Source organism: Macrobrachium nipponense, chromosome 2 (genome assembly GCF_015104395.2).
Source record: "Macrobrachium nipponense isolate FS-2020 chromosome 2, ASM1510439v2, whole genome shotgun sequence".
Classification (NCBI taxonomy): Eukaryota; Metazoa; Arthropoda; class Malacostraca; order Decapoda; family Palaemonidae; genus Macrobrachium; species Macrobrachium nipponense.
In genome coordinates, this window is record NC_087201.1 from 77,143,841 (window position 1) to 77,162,015 (window position 18,175).

General features: G+C 39.5%; 1 protein-coding gene across 1 annotated transcript in view; it reads left to right on the forward strand.

Moving 5' to 3' along the window:
- LOC135220677 (xylosyl- and glucuronyltransferase LARGE2s-like) overlaps window positions 1-18,175 on the forward strand; it is a gene marked incomplete in the record, with an annotated part of 198,997 nt that overhangs the window by 67,942 nt on the left and 112,880 nt on the right. The window contains 3 exon segments of the mRNA XM_064258056.1: window positions 14,674-14,821; window positions 14,924-15,025; window positions 15,239-15,406. Coding sequence (XP_064114126.1) covers window positions 14,674-14,821; window positions 14,924-15,025; window positions 15,239-15,406 — 418 coding nt within the window.

The window sequence follows — 18,175 nt, forward strand, 5'->3', positions numbered from 1 at the left end:
AGAAACCTAGTTTATTTAGGGTTTGTTCTGAGAAGGAATGTAAAGTTAGGCTTCTTAAAGCTGCATTAGATCCTCACTCGGTATGTGAGTCGTGTAGAGGGAATGAATGCTCTTTTATTAACCCTTGCAAAGAGTGTGAGAATTTGGATGAGGATGGTTGGAAGGCTCTCTCTTCTTATGTGAGAAAGTTAGAGAAGGATAGGGTGCGCAAGGCTTCTTCAAAGAGTTCTAGTAGATCGAGGGTGAGTGAAGTTGACGCTGAGAATCCTGTAGTAGAAGTAGTTCCTTCTCCAGTTTCAGCCCCTGCGCCCAGCTTTGAACCCGAAGATTCGTTTTCGGAAGTTGCTTCTGGGAGAGCCTCGCTCGCTCTCGACAAGGTAAGAGTGATGATAGTGCAAGTGATCAGTGCAGTGCCCCTAGTGCAGTGGAGGGTGCGTCTGACCGGCTCACTAACGCTTCCAGGCCTAGACCTCTTCCAGACTCCCAGACCCAGTGGAGGAGGAAAGTCGAAAGCCGCAGGAAGGTTAGGGAGAACCCACCCACCGGTCAGGCGTCCCCTCGGCAGTTCCTGTTGCTCGTTCCCAGGCTGCCTTGGATCGAACCAAGAAGGAGTTATTGCGCCAGTGCTTCTCGTCATCTTCGTCGCCTTCTCTCAGCGTAGATGGAGCGCATCGGAGTCGTCTCGCCCTCTCAAGAGGCCCTGGAAGGATCCTTGCGCCCTTCCTTCCAGCCCCGAATCCTTCGAGGAAGAGCCAGAAGTGGAACGCAAGAGAAACCAAGATTTCGTCCGGTTACGCTTCTCGTTCGCTCTCGGACTTCGTCCCCTGTAGAGGAGTTTAAGAGATCTCCTGCGCGTATCCTGGCGGGTCTGCAGGCGCAGATTACGGCTTTAGCGGAGTCTATTGCCGGGACTTCTCATCGTCGGAAGGACGCCTCACTTCCGGTGAAGAAGTCTAAGAACGTTCCTTCGGCTAAATCTCCTTTGGCTAGAAGAGCTTTTGAGCCTGTTAGTAGGAGGTCAGAAGTGCAGGCTGGAGCTCGGGATCTTTCTCCGAGTAGGCTCTCCTCTCTTCCCAGCAAGAGTTGTGAGCATGTAAGGCGTAAGGAGCCAGGCAGGCTCTCTCCTCAGGATTTCCGCTCCTCTTCAGTTAGGCGTCAAGAGCTGACAGACGTCAAGAGCCTCGTTTTCGTCAGGAGCGAAGGAAGAGTTCTTCGCCTGGTGGCCACTCTCCTTTTGACGGACGCTCGGAGCCTAGTAGGCATCAAGAGCCTAGTAGGCGCCAAGAGCCTAGTAGGCGCCAAGAGCCTGGTAGGCGGCAACGGAAGTTTTCTCCTCCGTTAGATCACTCCCGATTGGATAGGCGCTCAGAGCCTTGTAAGCGCCGCGCTTCTGACAGGGATTCATCTGTGGATGTTTTCTCTCCCCGTGGCAGGCGTCAAGAGCCTGGCAGGCGTATTGAGGATGGCAGGCGCCAAGAGCCTAGCAGGCGCAGAGAGCCTGATAGGCGCTCTCCCTTATCCAGACGCTCTTCTGTGGAGTTAGAATCTGTTTCCGACAGACGGGCCTCCACTTGTAGGCGCTCTCCTAGTAGGCGCTCCCCAAGTAGGCGCTCTCCTAGCAGGCGCTCACCAAGTAGGCTCTCTCCCTGGGGAGGCGCTCTCAAAAGTAGGCGCTCTCCAACTAGGCGCTCTCCTAGAGGCTCTCTCCTGGGAGGCGCTCTCAAAGTAGGCGCTCTCCTGGTAGGCGCTCTCCTGGTAGGCGCTCCCCGTGTAAGCGCTCTCCCGGTGGTTTTTCTTCCAGTAGGCGCTCTCCGAACAGGCGCTCTCCAAGGATTAGCTCTCCTCCGGGCAGTAGAGCTTCTAGACGTCATTCTTCGGAAGAATTTGTTGCTGATTCGGAGGAAGATTTGCCCAAGGATGCTTCGGTTTCTTCGTATAAGAGACTTGTACAGACCTCCTCTTGCAAGATTTTGGGGAGTCTCTTTCGGCCGTTGCTCCTCCTTCTCCTCCGTCCTTATTTCAACGACCAATACGGCTAAGAAGTCTTCAGTCGTTAAGATGAAGCCTACAGTGTCTATGAAGAAGGCTATGAAGAACTTTGACGACTGGTTGCTTTCAAAAGAAGAGAAGGCAAGACAGTTTTTTCTTTTCCCCCGTCCAAGCTGACGGGTAAGATGGGGTTCTGGTACGAGTCAGGAGAGCCCTTGGGTCTAACTCTTCCCTCTTCTGCAGACTCGGACTTCTCTTCGTTGGTCGATTCCGCACGTCGCTCGGCGCTGAATTCTGGGAAGACGACGTGGGGTGGGGTATGAGCGAGTTGGATCACCTTCTGAAGGGAATGTTCCGAGTCTTAGAAGTTTTTAACTTCTTGACTGGACCCTGGGAGTGTTGGCTAAGAGGACTCAAGAGCAAGACACTCTTTCGCCTGAAGACCTCCACGCAGTTCTGTCTTGCATGGACAAGGCAGTGAGAGACGGTTCCGGGGAAATTGCTTCACTTTTTGGTGCGGAGTAGGTAAAGAAGAGGGCTGTTTTCTGCTCTTTTCTTACCAAGGCGGTTTCTCACGCACAGAGAGCTTCCTTGCTGTATTCACAGCTTTCCCGCAACTCTTCCCCAAGAAGACTATTAACGATATCTCCAGCCGCGTTATCAGCAAAAGCGACGCAGGATATGCTAGCTCGCTCGGCTAGAATTCCGAAACCTTCGTTTCAGCAGAAAGACGAAGAAAGAGGCTCAAAGTAGGCAAGAACCCTTTCGAGGAGGACCTTCGTCTCGCTCTTCTTCCTCCAGAGGTTTGAGACCACCTAGAAGAGGAAGGACCTTCTCCCCGGTCTATTAGGGCCAAGAAATAGTTCGGGAGTCTCCAGACAACTGTGGGGTGCCAGACTTCTGAACTTTGCAGATGTCTGGGCACGAAAGGGGGCGGACAAACTGGTCCCCTCACGATCATCAAGAGGGGATACCTCATTCCCTTTATTTCGAGACCACCCTTGACCACCACTCCAAGGGCACTGGTGGCCAAATACAAACAGACCCACTAATGAATCAAGCCCCTCGCTCTAGCGGTAGAGCTGATGTTAGAGAAAGAGGCAATAGAGATGGTTCAGGACCCTCTTTCAGCGGGGTTCTACAACCGTCTGTTCCTAGTTCCCAAGAACTCAGGAGGATGGAGACTGGTTCTGGACGTAAGCGCCCTGAATGTCTTTGTGAAGAAGAGGAAGTTCGCTATGGAGACGACGGCATCAGTCTTAGCGGCTCTTCGTCCCGGGGACTGGATGGTGTCGCTGGACCTTCAGGACGCTTACTTCCATGTGCCAATCCATCCTTCTTCTCGCAAAATATCTCAGATTCATGTGGGGAGGGAACGTTTTTCAGTTCAGGGCCCTATGCTTCGGCCTTTCCACGGCCCCCCAAGTATTCACAGGACTGATGAAGAACGTTGCCCAGTGGCTTCATCTCGAGGGAGTGAGGATTTCCCTCTACTTGGACGATTGGCTTATCAGGGCCAAATCCAAGGAGAAATGTCTGGAGGACTTACGAGTGACGTTGGATCTAGCAGCTTTCTCTGGGTTTGCTAGTGAATTTCGAGAAGTCACAGCTAATCCCCAGTCAAGAGCGTATCTATCTGGGGATTCTGATGGCTTCTCAGGTTTTTCGGGCGTATCCGTCCCCAGAGAGGATAACCCGAGGTTTGGAGAAGGTAGCAATCTTTCTAGAGAAAGATGTATGCACACGAGGGAGTGGATGAGTCTGTTGGGGACACTCTCCTCGCTGGAGCAATTCGTTTCTCTAGGAAGGTTGCAACCTCAGACCCCTACAGTTCTTCCTGACGAGGAACTGGGATCGGAAATATCAAGGTCTGTACTTTGCGTTCAAGATTTCGCAAGAGATAAAGGAGGATCTACGTTGGTGGCTAGACCCTCTATTGTTCAAGGAAGGCCTTTCCTTGCAGGTTCGGAACCCCAACCTAGTGTTATGCAGACGCTTCGGACAAAGGTTGGGGAGCTACTCTCGGGTCGAGAGAAGTGTCAGGCACCTGGATGGGGGATCAGGTGTCCTGGCACTCAACAAGAAGGAGCTAACAGCGATTTGGTTAGCTCTCAAGACCTTCGAACCCCTCGTAAAAAGGGAAATATGTTCAGATCAACTCCGACAACATTACAGCCCTGGCTTACATTCGGAAACAGGGGGGGACTCACTCTTTCTCCCTGTACGAGACAGCGAGATCGCTCCCTCTTGTGTCAGAGGAAAGAAATAAGGCTTCTCACCAGTTCGTACAGGGAGAAAGAAATGTCAGAGCGGATCTGCTAAGCAGAAGGAATCAAGTCCTTCCCTCAGAGTGGACTCTGCACGCGGGACGTATGCCAGGAGCTGTGGAGGACGTGGGGCAGCCCCATCTCGATCTATTTGCGACCTCCAGGAATGCGCGGATAGATCTATACTGCTCCCCTATTGCAGACCCAAGAGCAGTGGGCAATAGATGCATTCCTGATGGATTGGAGGAATCTGGATCTTTACGCGTTCCCGCCTTTCAAGATTATAGGGGAAACGTTAAGGAAATTCGCAGCGTCAGAGGGAACAAGGATGACGTTGATAGCTCCGTTCTGGCCCGCCCACGACTGGTTCACAGAGGTACTGGAATGGCTGGTGGATGTCCCAAGATCCCTACCTCTAAGAGTCGATCTGCTCAAACAGCCCCACTTCGACAGGTTTCACAAAAACCTACGCTCTCAGTCTGACTGGATTCAGACTATCAAGAGTCTCGTCAGAGCTAAGGGCTTTTCGGCAAAGGTCTGCAAGGGCTATTGCCAATGCACGTAGACCTTCCACATCTAGAGTCTACCAGTCGAAGTGGGATGTTTTTCGACGCTGGTGCAGGACTCATAAAGTTTCTCCTCCAGTACCTCTGTGACTCAGATTGCAGATTTCCTTATCTTCCTGAGGGAAAAATGCGGTTGGTTGTCTCCACCATCAAGGGATACAGGAGCATGCTTTCCTCAGTTTTTTCGTCATAGAGGATTAAACATATGTGGACAAGGACCTCCATGATTTAATCAGATCGTTTGAAACGGTTAAAAGAACCTCCTCCTTAGTGCCTAGCTGGAATCTTGATGTCGTGCTGCTCTTCCTGAGGTCCTCAAGGTTCGAACCTCCCCATGCTGCTTCGTTCAGAGACCTTTCGATGAAGACTCTTTTTCTCTGTGCGTTAGCGTCAGCGAAGAGGGTCAGCGAGCTGCAGGCTCTAGAAGGTGAGGTAGGTTTCCAAGGAGGACTCGCGTTTGCTCTTTTCTTCCGGCTTTCCTAGCCAAGAATGAAACCCATTCTTCGCCGTGGCCCAGGAGCTTCGAAATCAAAAGCTTATTCCTCCTTAGTCGGGACAGAAGAGGAGAGATCTCTTTGCCCGGTGAGAAGCCTGAAATATTATCTTCAGAGGAAGAAAAGACTTGCCGCTAATGAGAGCAATCTCTGGTGCTCTGTAAGGGACCCCAGTAGGCCCTTATCTAAAAAATGCACTCTCATTCTTTATCAGGAATATTATTAGAGAAGCACACAACTTCTTGCAATCAGCAACAGTTTAACCTTCTGAAGTCAAGGCGCACGAAGTACGGGCCATCGCGACGTCTTTGGCTTTCAAGAAGAATTTGTCATTACAAAAACCTTATGAAGGCCACTTTTGGAGGTGTGAATCAGTCTTTCTCTAATCACTACCTAAGGGACGTATCGATTACGTATGATAAGTGTTTTGGGCTAGGCCCTTACGTATCGGCGGATTCAGTGCTGGGGCAGGGAGCTGAAACACATCCTTTTTAATCCTTTTTCCCTGTTAGTTTTAAGTTTGAGTTTTTTGGTTGTACGAAGGAGGTTGCAGGAGGCAGCTCCTTCTTTCGTATACTAATGTTAGTATTTGGTGGTTAGGTGATCGGTTGTGCTTGAGGCTCCTTGCAATTGGTAGTGATAGGCTCTTGGCATGTAAGTGATTAGCTCCCCGGCATTGAAGCGGGTTGATCCCCATTGACCATCCTGCTTGGATTCTGCCAAGTAAGTGGACTCAGTTCCCATTGGTAGACCCAAAGAGTTCTTCAGCCATAGGTCACGCCCTCGCTGAGACTCTTTAGGCAGCGCAGACTAATAGACAGTAACTATCAAGTCTTCTGCCTAAATCAGGTAAGAACCAGAGGTTTATATTATGTATTCCTTTAACATGTGTTGTCCCCACTTTCTAAGTAAGTATGTCTCTCTTTCCCTCCACCAAGGGTGTCAATCAGCTAAGTATATATCTGGCAGGGAAGTTCATGTACAAAAATGATATTGTTAGTATACAATAAAGTTTTGTACATACTTACCTGGCAGATATATACGATTGATGGCCCGCCCAGCCTCCCCTCAGGAGACAGGTGGAAGAAAATAACCTGACAATATAGGGGACTGGTTCTTACACCCGCCTCCCCAGCGGGGGTAAGGTAGATCACCTGACCTACCCTGTAGCGTGTGCCGCGAGTTTTTGAATTTTTCTGTCGTGACGTCAGAGACCTAAGCTAAGTATATATCTGCCAGGTAAGTATGTACAAAACTTTATTGTATACTAACAATATCATATTTATTAATATTGCCTTTGTAAAAAGAGAGTACATGTTTGAGTTTCACCTCTGACATTCTCTTGCCTTAATGTCTGTTTATCTTTGTTTTGGCAAGAATTTCATCATGCCAAAGAGGAAAAGACAAGGAAAACTTCTTGCTAAAATACAGAAGAAGAAAATTTGCTCTAAATAGCCAAGTTGGTGAAGGAGACAGAGAGTTGCGTAGGAAGGAGTGCCCTGTCTAGCCTGACGCTACGATCTATGAACAAAAGGATCTTCATATATGATTAAACTATGATAAATGACATAGTTTTGGTTTATTAATACCCAAAAAGAAATATACATTCATAATAATCATCATTTATTAACATTGTCTTTGTAAAAATACGAAGAAAAACTTTGAACACCCGTATCTCAAAAAACTATACTTATTGACCTTCAAATTCTATCTCTCTCATAGTTTTTAAAGCTATAGCATTGAAATTTGTTATATAACTTAAAAAGACATTATAGAACAATCAAATGAAGCCCTTTTTTTTCCAATTTTTTTTTTCCTTGATTAAATTTTTTTCCTGATTTATAGGGTTTATTTTTTACCATAATGAAAAAATTCATATCTAGCAAAAAAATTACTTTTAGAAAAAAACTCTTCATTTGATTGGAGGTCTACATCAGGTCTATATATGGTAGTAATCCCAGGTCTTATTATTAAATATCAGGGAAGGAGATAGAATTTGAAATTTGAAAAATGGTTATTTTCGAGATAAATCGGCCTGGCATCACAAAACCGAAGGTCAAGAGGGGAAATTCATATGCACTTTGGAGATGTCCCCAAGTCACCTTAGTAAGTGGTATGAATGTCAAAGTCCTGTCCTTAAGAAATGGTATTAGCTGGCCGACCCTCTTAACACCACCTGAAAAGTAGATCATATCTTCTTATGCGTTTATGACAGTACAGTGTATTCTGAACTACCACTGCACCATTTGTGTTGAGGAATGAATGCATTCGTATGCAAGTGGTTATTTGTAGAAGATAACCTAAAATATATATATATCTTATATATATTATATTATATTTTTTGTTACATTTCATAATTCCTTTAATTTTGCTACTCTGGATCTTGTTGCTGTGGTTTCTAAGTAAGGTGTTTGCTTTGTTTATGTCCTATATTGCTTACTTTAATTATAATTGTTGGCTGATTTTTATTTTTCAGTTAATAGGTTTGGTTCTTGGTTGAGAACATCAAGTGGATTGGTACTTGGGTAAATTGTGGAAAATCACACCGTCCCATGGCCCAGAGTTTGGCGACGGGGTGAAGTGCCTTTGATTGTTTTGTTTGTCTAAGTATTGAAGGGAATCTGATTTTATATTTTAGACAAAAGTGAGAGAATCCATTTTGGGAAGAATAAATCTGTGAATCAGTCTAAGGATGTATTTTTCTTAACTACCACTGCACCATTTCTGTATGAGAATGATGCAGTATGAAGTTTTGTATTTGTATAAGATAACTAAAATATATATATATATATATATATATATAATATATTTACATTTCATAATTCCTTTAATTTTGCATACTCTGATCTTGTGCTGTTGTTTAAGTAAGGTGTTTGCTTTGTTATGTCCTATATTCTATATAAATTGTTGGCTATTTATTTTTCAGTACATAGGTTTGGTTGAGAATCAGAGTGATTGGTACTTTGGGTAAATGTGGAAATCACACCGTCCATGGCCAGCACTTGGGACGAGGGTGAGTGCCTGTGATTGTTTTGTCTAAGTATTAAGGGAATCTGATTTAGTATTTTAGACAGAGAAACTGAGAGAATCCATTTTGGGAAGAATAAATCTGTGAATCAGTATAAGGAGTATTTTCATTTTTAATTATTTTTTTTAAATATAGGAACTGAATTTTTTTAATGTCCTACATAGAGTATTTCCTAATTAAAAATGTACATTCTTTAACTTGAGTAAGTAAAGGTTGAGAAGAGTGAGAGTAAGGGTTTCAGAGATAGAAAAGGATAGTTGACTAGCTATATAAAATGCTACCTACATGCTAAGAACTTGTGAATTATGGGGGAATTGACATTGAATGACCCATAGGAAGTATCAGCATTCCTATGACTGTCAGAAATTCAGAAGAGACAGATTACTCTCCAGAAAATGTCTTTTAAAATTTGTTGAAACAGGCTTGTTTAGTAAATGGCCAATCATTCTACATCCATAAGGGTGCCTAAGAAGATTACCTTACTTTGATGCTGGTGGTAATGCTGCAATCCATCCTTGGGGCCTTCTGAACAAAGTTGGAAATTTCCTGCTCATGCCCTGGTAACATAAGTAAATGGCTTAGGTGACTGCCACCTTCATCTTGAAATGGTTTCACAAGTGCTTTGTGAAAAATTTTATATTTGAGATTCCACAAATATTTTTTGAATAGTACTGTAAGATGATGTTACTCAGTTAAGGTAGAAGGAAGAGATTTTTATAACAACTGAATTAACTTCCAGTCTTGATTGAACTGATGAATAATTCTGGAAAAATTTTACCCGAGAATGCTGAATGGTCTTGTGTCCTCAGTAGTAAAGAAATACCCAAAAGACAAGGGGTCCAATATCTAAGTTATTCCTCTCCAAAGACAAAACTCCTGGCTATCCCAGTCTCTGCTTTGCCAGTGAGAATGTAGAAATGACATTCCTGCCTCTTAACAGTATACTGCTTCAGTTACTAGATCAATGCATCTTCAAGTGCAGTAAGATGACATACCTGCACCTCATCTTTGAGATGATTTGTATGGCCCTTGATGCTAACACTGACTGCAGTATCAAGAATCTGTGGAAGAGCTACACAATTGCAGATACTCTACAATTTTGCTTATCATAGTGGCATTAGATCCTATAAAGCTCAAGAAAGCAGTGCATGGTAGAAGTAACCATAGTACTTCCACACTATCAATACAGAAATAAAAAAGATTTTGGACTTGTATGGTAAGTGAAATTGGTGCTGGAGGCTTTGCTGACATGATCAGCATTGGCATCAAGGACCACATTGGAGAGCTTAGAGAAACGTGCCAATGACAAATTGAAAAATTTGGTGAAATTTGTACAGGTGATTATGCAAAATCGTAAAGGAAGAGAACTTAAACCCTTACCCTTTACTGCCGACTGGACGTATTTTACGTCGACATTTTTGTCTCTCGTGTGCCGACTGGACGTATTTATGTCGACTTACAAAAGTTTTTTTTAAAATTCGCGGAAAAATACTTATAGGCCTACTAGCCTAAAACTTTTGAATCACGCGCCTTGGGGGATGCTGGGAGTTCACGGATATAGGTGTTGTTTTGTTTACAATCGTTACGCAGGCGCGCAAGCGCGAATTTCTTTCTTGCCGCACTAAAAAGTATCTCTGACACATTTCGGAAATTATTTCGTCACTTTGACATAATTTTTGTACCATTGTAAATTAGCCGTTACATGAAGTATTATATATGAAAATGTATGCATTTTTATGTAGAATACAACAATAAAATACTCATGATTGTAGCTTTATCAGTTTGAGATTTTATATAAATAACGATATAATTGCCAAAAATTTCAACCTTCGGTCAAATTTGACTCTACCAAAATGGTCGAAAAATGCAATTGTAAGCTAAAACTCTTATATTTTAGTAATATTCAAGCATTTACCTTCATTTTGCAACAAATTGGAAGTCTCTAGCACAATATTTCGATTTATGGTGAATTTATGAAAAAAATAACATTTTCTTTACGTCCGCGCGGTAACTCTTCCGAAAAAATCATACGTGTGATTGTGGTAATGTTTGCACCATTTTAAATTAGCCGTTACATAAAGTTTTATATATGAAAATGTGCGCAATTTCATGTAGAATACAACTAAAAATAATTGAAGGCTGTAGCTTTTCTCATTTTTGAAATATTTGCATATAAATCACGATAAATAGAAAAAAACCACGTTCGGTCAACTTTGACTCTACGAAATGGGTCGAAAAAAAAAACGCAATTGTAAGGCTAAAAACTCTTACCAGTCTAGTAATATTCAGTCATTTATCTTCATCTTGAAACAAATTCGAAGTCTCTAGCAAAATATTTAGATTTATGGTGAATTTAAAAAAAATCTTTCCTTCCCTCCACATGCAGATTCTCCGCTACAAATCTCCGAAATGCGTACGTCCCATTCTCAGAATATTTGCTCCATTTCATATTAGGCATTTCATAGAGTTTTATATATGAAAATGTGTGCAATTTCATGTAGAATAAAACGAAAAATATTTGAAGGTTGTAGCTTTTCTTATTTCCGAAATAATTGCATATAAAAATAAATATATAAAAAAAAATTCGACATTCGGTCAACTTTAACTCGTCAGATATGGTCGAAAACTGCAATTGTAAGCTAATACTCTTACAGTATAGTAATATTCAATCATTTGTCTTCATTCTGAAAGAAATTGGAAGTCTCTAGGACAATATTTAGATTTATGGTGAATTTTTGAAAAAAATATTTGTTTACGTCAGCGCGTTACGAATTCATGCATTATTTTGTGATAATATTTTCTCTGTGTTGCTTTGATCGTTTTACAATGTGTTATATACCAAAAAGATTGCAATTTAGTGGACATTACAACGAAAAAAAAGTAACTTGTTACCTTTAACCGTTTTGCACACAGCGCGATTTGAATACAATTACTATATATGAAATTTAGTTTTTGCGCTATCAAATATATCGCATTATTTATTATCTGATAATGATAATTTTTTTTCATTTCTTGATGGTTGCATACTAAACTTCAGCCAATGACAAAAAAAGGAGCCAAAAATTAACTCTTAATCCTGAAAACTAAGTGTGCTGTGATTTTTAAAAAAAAAAATATTTTTTCCACTGCCGCGCTCACTCTGAAACAGCTCCGGCATACGGGAGACAATTTTTTTTTTTACCGCTTCGGCGTTTAAGGGTTAACAATCTGGTAAAATTCGTACAAATCATTATGCAAAAATCTTGAAGAATACCACCATCACTTCAGATACTTTGAAAATTTTCAGAAGTTTCACAGGAGGCACAAGTGCATAAGAATGTGACTACGATGGATTCAATGTTCCATATCATGCAAGGGCTAGCATTCTTACAATATTGCTGCAACAGTTTTTGATAATGTAAAGAAAAAGAAGAAACAGCTTCCTATAACAAATATTTTGAAGCAAAAACAAAACTGCATAGCATTGTTGTTAAAAATAGTGTGATAAAATTATATTAATACAGCACTACAAGTAACAAAATATCACGCTTCTGAGTGAACTTCATCATAATGCACATACTATGCTTGATGATCAAGATTTGCTGTGTCATCATACACAAGTTCCCCATAGGTAGTGTGTATATGTATATATCATGTATTCACAAATATTAAGCCACAAACATTGTTTAATATTGTATTCCCAATACCTTACACCCAAAGGGAATTATAATTGATAAGTGATTTTTCAGTGGCTTGGATTCAAACCATGGCCTTTAGTTTAGAGATGATAAACAGTGACTTTGACCACTAAGGTCTACGTTATTCCCCAGGTATGGGCTTAATATTTGTGAATATAAAAAAAGTCATGCATATATAAGTAAAAAATATCCATATCATTATGTATGCACAGTATGGATTGAATGATGCCTATATGTAACAGTAAAAACACTTGGGGGAACACAGTAAACACAAAGGTTAATGAAAACACACTTGACGCAATGTTGTACTGCACTATACTAGTATGTATACCATTTCCAATTTCTGTGTTTTAATTTTTCCGCCATTGAACTGTACGTTATTCCAGACACCATCTTTCATGTGACTGTTACCCATTTCCTTCCCTCAACACCCTGGAGCATCAGTAAACCAATTAGCCTAGAATATTTTTATTAAGCCAGTCAGCACACATAGTACCAAGGGAGCTCAACTTAGTAAAGATTGTTTGTTAGAACAGTATTTTCCCCTCCAACATAAGTGCTGTAAAGAGAAGAGCTGATAAGAGAGGTATTATTTGAATATTTTCTTATTTGATTCTATGCATAAAATTTTTCTTTGAGGTATTTCAATGACAGCAATCTGTTGAGTAATGAATAAAAGAAAATATTATTACATTGGTGGCTGCTGTGAACTATATACGTACGTACAACAGTTACATTGATTATATCTACTGAACATGTACAGAAATTTATTTTATTGTCATTATTCTTTAACTGAAATTATAACCATTTATTTCAGTAGGTAAGGGGGCAGGCCAGAACCTGTATATATGGGGGTATAGGACGAAAAATGCAAAGTCATGAAAAAATTCATGGAACCTCTTATGGCAATGGAGAATACGTATATGAAATATTTCGTTAAAATTCATCTTACTTTCGTAGTTACAGGGTAATTTAGTAAACGCAACTGAATACGTAAGCCAAAAACATTGATCCGTACAAGAAAATGCAATATTTCTTCTGTTATCATAAATTTTGATCATTATTGTCAAAGAAATTGTGAGCAATGGCATCTGTAGAGATTCCATGAGTCGCAGAAGGGAAGTCAGCTACCAACTACGATTTAGTGCGAGCACAAGCCTCATGTAGTGTACACATTCGCGTTTCACCTCTGACATTCGCTTGTTTTTATGTATGTTTATCTTTGTTTCAGCAAGAATTTCATCATACCAATGAAGAAAAGACAAGCAAAACATCTTGCTAACATACAGATGAAGAAAATTCGCTCTAATATGATTACAGAACCTCGTAATATACGCGATATTAACGTAGTTAGTGAAGAGAGAGAGGGAGGGGTGTGTTGTAAGTAACGCCCCCATCTTGCCTGATGATGTCACATGTCACACTGTGCCCCAGGATACGATCTTTGAGCAAAGGGATCTTCATTTATGATAAATAACATAGTTTTGGTTTATTAATACCCAATAAGGAATATGAAATTCATAATAATCATGATTTATTAACATTGTCAGGTTTGAGTTTCACCTCTGATATTCTCTTGCTTTTACGTTTGTTTATTTTTGTTTCGGCAAGAATTTCATCATGCCAAAGAGGAAAATACAAGGAAAACATCTCGCTAACATACAGAAGAAGAAAATTCGCTGTAATAAGCCGAGTTAGTGAAGGAGAGAGAGAGTTGCGTAGGAAGGAGTGCCCCATCTTGCCTGACACAGTGCCCCAGGCTATGATATATGAGCAAAGGGATTATCATTTATGATTAAATTATAATAAATAAAATAGTTTTGGTTTATTAATAGTACCTAAAAAAGAAATATATACATTCATAATAATCATTATTTGTTAACATTGTCTTTATAAGAATACAAAGGAAAACTTTGAACGCCTGTATCTCAAAACTATATTTATTGACCTTCAAATTCTATCTTCTCACTTAATTTAAAGCTATAGCATTGAAATTTGGTATATAATTTAGAAAGACATTATAGAACAATCAAATAAAGCCCTTTTTTTCCAATTTTTGTTTTGTCTTTTTTTTACAATTTTTTTCCTGATTTATAGGGTTTATTTTTTATCATAATGAAAAATTTATATCTAGCAAAAATATGAGGAGATAGAATTTGAAAAATGGTTATTTTTAGCATAAATCACCCTGGCATCACAAAACCGAAGGTCAGAGGCAACAATCATATGTGGTTTGGAAGTGTCCTAAGTCACCTTATTAAGTGGTATAAATGCCAAAAGTCCTGTCCTTAAAAAATGGCATTAGCCAGCCGGCCCCCTGAAATGGATTTACAGTAGATACTGTTTGGAAGATTATTCCATTTTATATAGTGCATATGAACGGACATAGAGCTTGAGATTTGTTGGGTAAGTCTCCATGATCTAAAGGATCAAATAATGCCTTAATCATTTTGTTAGTCCTCTTAATATGCTCTCTTAATTTGCATATATTACTCAGTCATATTTTCGTATTACATTTCCCTTCACTTGCAAAAGACAGAGGTTAGGTAATTCATAACCATGAATGTTATGGTAAAGTTATCTTGGCTTATGTAACAGAAATGTGATATTTAATGTTTTATGTTTGGTATAACCTTCATTCATTTAATACAGGTACAATACAGGTGTCATTCTTATTCGACTGGATGTCATGAGGCAGAGGAACTGGTCTCAAAAATGGAAACTTATAGCAGAAAGAGACTTAACAACACTTTTCTCCACTCAGCTTGCTGATCAAGATATCATTAATGCTGTTATCAAGGTGAGATACAGATGTATAATTCAGTTTGAAATAAGGGCTTTGGGAGTCATAAAAATTATTTAAATTTCAGTACTAATTTGTTTTCTTTATTTTTGTTTTCAGCAACATCCAGAGATTGTATATAATATTCCCTGCCAATGGAATGTTCAGCTTTCTGATAACACTCGCTCAGAACTTTGCTATCTTGAAGTGATGGATTTGAAGGTATTTATATGTAGAAGTATGTTGGGAACTAGTGTATATATAATGAACTTTTTTATTTTTATGATTATTTCTTGATAGTTCTGTTTTGGTGTCCTTGTGACAAAATAAAGGAAGAGTTGCAACAAACCTTTTTAAATTGATGATAACTGACTACATACAGTATTATATATGTCATGATTTTATTTTGATAATATTTATGTATGTATATTTCAGGCTATTCATTGGAATTCACCCAAAAAATTAAAGGTGAAAAACAAACACGTTGAGTTCTTTCGAAATCTTCATCTTACATTTTTAGAATATGATGGGAATTTACTCAGGAATGAATTATTTGGTTGTAATCATTCTAGATCTGCCAGTGCACCAAATGCATTAAACCAGGTACGTAATGTATTTAAAATTTTCTCATAGTATACTTTTTCATTTTTGGATTGTACATAATCTGTAGTGAAGTTATTTGTATAGGATAGTGCACTACAAAAAATTATTTTATTGTATGTTATATTTTATAATGGTCTTTGGTTTAGATCACTTAAAGTATCTGGTTTTTTCTTCTTCTTTTTTCTTCAGTAAGTGTTCTCTGGGTATTTTAACATTTTATCTTGTGGCCTTGGTGAAGTTTTGAGAATTTTTATTGGAAATTTTTTTATTTTGAACAAATTACGTCAAAAGTTTTTTACTTCAATCCAAATAGTGAATGAGGTGGAGACTACTAAGCTACTATGAACTGAATTGGGTTATATTGTGTTAAATGGCCATGGGAGAGCTCTGGAAATGGAGAAAGATAGTAGAACCAAAGGTTCTAAGTATAGTAATAGAGGTCATTGTTAAGGAATAAGACGTTCTGATGATGCTTGGAGTTGCATGTCCTTGAAGTACCCAGTTAGCAAATGTAGTCAAGGACATACTCACCTTTAGAAGAGGTGAAGGTTTTCGAGTCAGCGGCATGAAGGATGCAGAAAGGAGAGAGAATGCAAGAAAAAAAAAAAAAAAATCTGCTCAAGTTTATACAGACATTCTGTTGCTGTGAAAACTTATGAAGTGAAGATTCCACGCCCATTGAGATAGAACTTACCCCTGGGAGGTCATGGATTCTTGTCTTTTCCATCAGTGTCCATAAGGTAATCAGTACCATCTACACATACATGTTAGACTAGCCTACACTATACAGTATACCAATACTACAGCTAGTTGTCGACTTATGACCTATGTGAGTTACAACTGATTGACTTTAAGGGGCCGGCCATAACCCTTATATGTGGGGGTATAGGGCGAAAAAATGCAGTCATGAAAAATTCATGGAGCTTCATATGGCAATTGAGAATACGTATACAAATATTTCGCCAAAATTCTCTTACTTTCGTAGTTACAGGGTAATTAGTTTAACGGCTGAACTCAATAAGCCATAAAACATTGATCCGTACAAGGAAAATGGCCAATATTTCCTTCTGTTATCGTAAATTTTGGATAATTATTGTCAAATAAGAAATTGGGAGAATAATGGCATCTGTAGGGACATTCCCCCGAGTCGAGGAAGGGAAAGAAAAAGGAGACTTCAAGTCAGCTACCAAGTTCCAACCATGATTCAGTGGCGAGCACAAACCTCAAGTAGTCTACACGTTCGAGTTTTGCTCTGACATGTCGCGTACTTTATGTATGTTATTATGTTAGCCAGAATTCCATCATGCCAATGAGGAAAAGACTTATGACCTCTGTGAGTTAAAACAACTGATTGACTTTAAGGGGTGGGCGGCCAGAACCCTATATTATGGGGGGTATCGGATAGGGCGAAAATGCTATAGTCATGAAAAATTCATGGAGCTTCATATGGCAATTGAGAATACGTATACAAAATATTTCGCCAAAATTCCTCTTACTTTCGTAGTTACAGGGTAATTAGTTAACGCAACTCAATAAGCCTAAAACATTGATCCGTACAAGAAAATGCAATATTTCTTCTGTTATCGTAAATTTTGATAATTATTGTCAAAGAAATTGGGAGAAATGGCATCTGTAGACATTTCCCGAGTCGAGAAGGGAGACTTCAGTCAGCTACCAAGTTCAACCATGATTCAGTGCGAGCACAAACCTCAAGTAGTCTACACGTTCGAGTTTTGCCTCTGACATTCGCTTACTTTTATGTATGTTTATCTATGTTTCGGCAAGAATTCCATCATGCCAATGAGGAAAAGACAAGGAAAACATCTCACTAACATACAGATGAAGAAAATCGCTCAATTATTATTACAGAATATCATAATATACACGATATTAGCTTAGTTAGTGAAGAGAGAGGGGAGAGTTGCGTAGTAACGTCCCTGTCTTGCCTGACAGCACACGTCACACTATGTCCAAGGCTACGATCTTTGAGCAAAGAGATCTTCATTTATGATAAATAACATAGTTTTGGTTTTTTAATACCCAAAATGGTATATGAAATTCATAATAATCATGATTTATTAAATTGTCTTTGTAAAAAGAGAGTACACCTTCGAGTTTCACCTCTGACATTCTCTTGCATTTACGTTTGTTTATCTTTGTTTCGGCAAGAATTTCATCATGCCAAAGAGGAAAATACAAGGAAAACATCTCGCTAACATACAGAAGAAGAAAATTCGCTGTTATAAGCCGAGTTAGTGAAGGAGAGAGAGAGAGTTGCGTAGGAAGGAGTGCCCCGTCTTGCCTAACGCAGTACCCCAGGCTATGATATATGAGCAAAGGGATCATCATTTATGATTAAATTATGATGAATAACATAGTTTTGGTTTATTAATACACAAAGAAGAAATATACATTCATAATAATAATTTTTTATTAACATTGTCTTTATAGAAATACTAAGGAAAACTTTGAACGCCCATATCTCAAAACTATACTTATTGACCTTCAAAATCTATCTTCTCACTTAGTTTTAAAGCTATAACATTGGAATTTGGTATATAACTCAGAAAGACATTATAGAACAATCAAATCAAGCCCTTTTTTCCAATTTTTGTTTCGTCTTTTTTTTTCTAAATTTTTTTCTCCTGATTTATAGGGTTTATTTTTTTACCATATTGAAAAAATTCATATCTAGCAAAAAAAAGACTTTTAGAAAAAAAAACTCCTCATAATTGGGGAGGTCTCATCAGATCTAATATATGGTAGTAA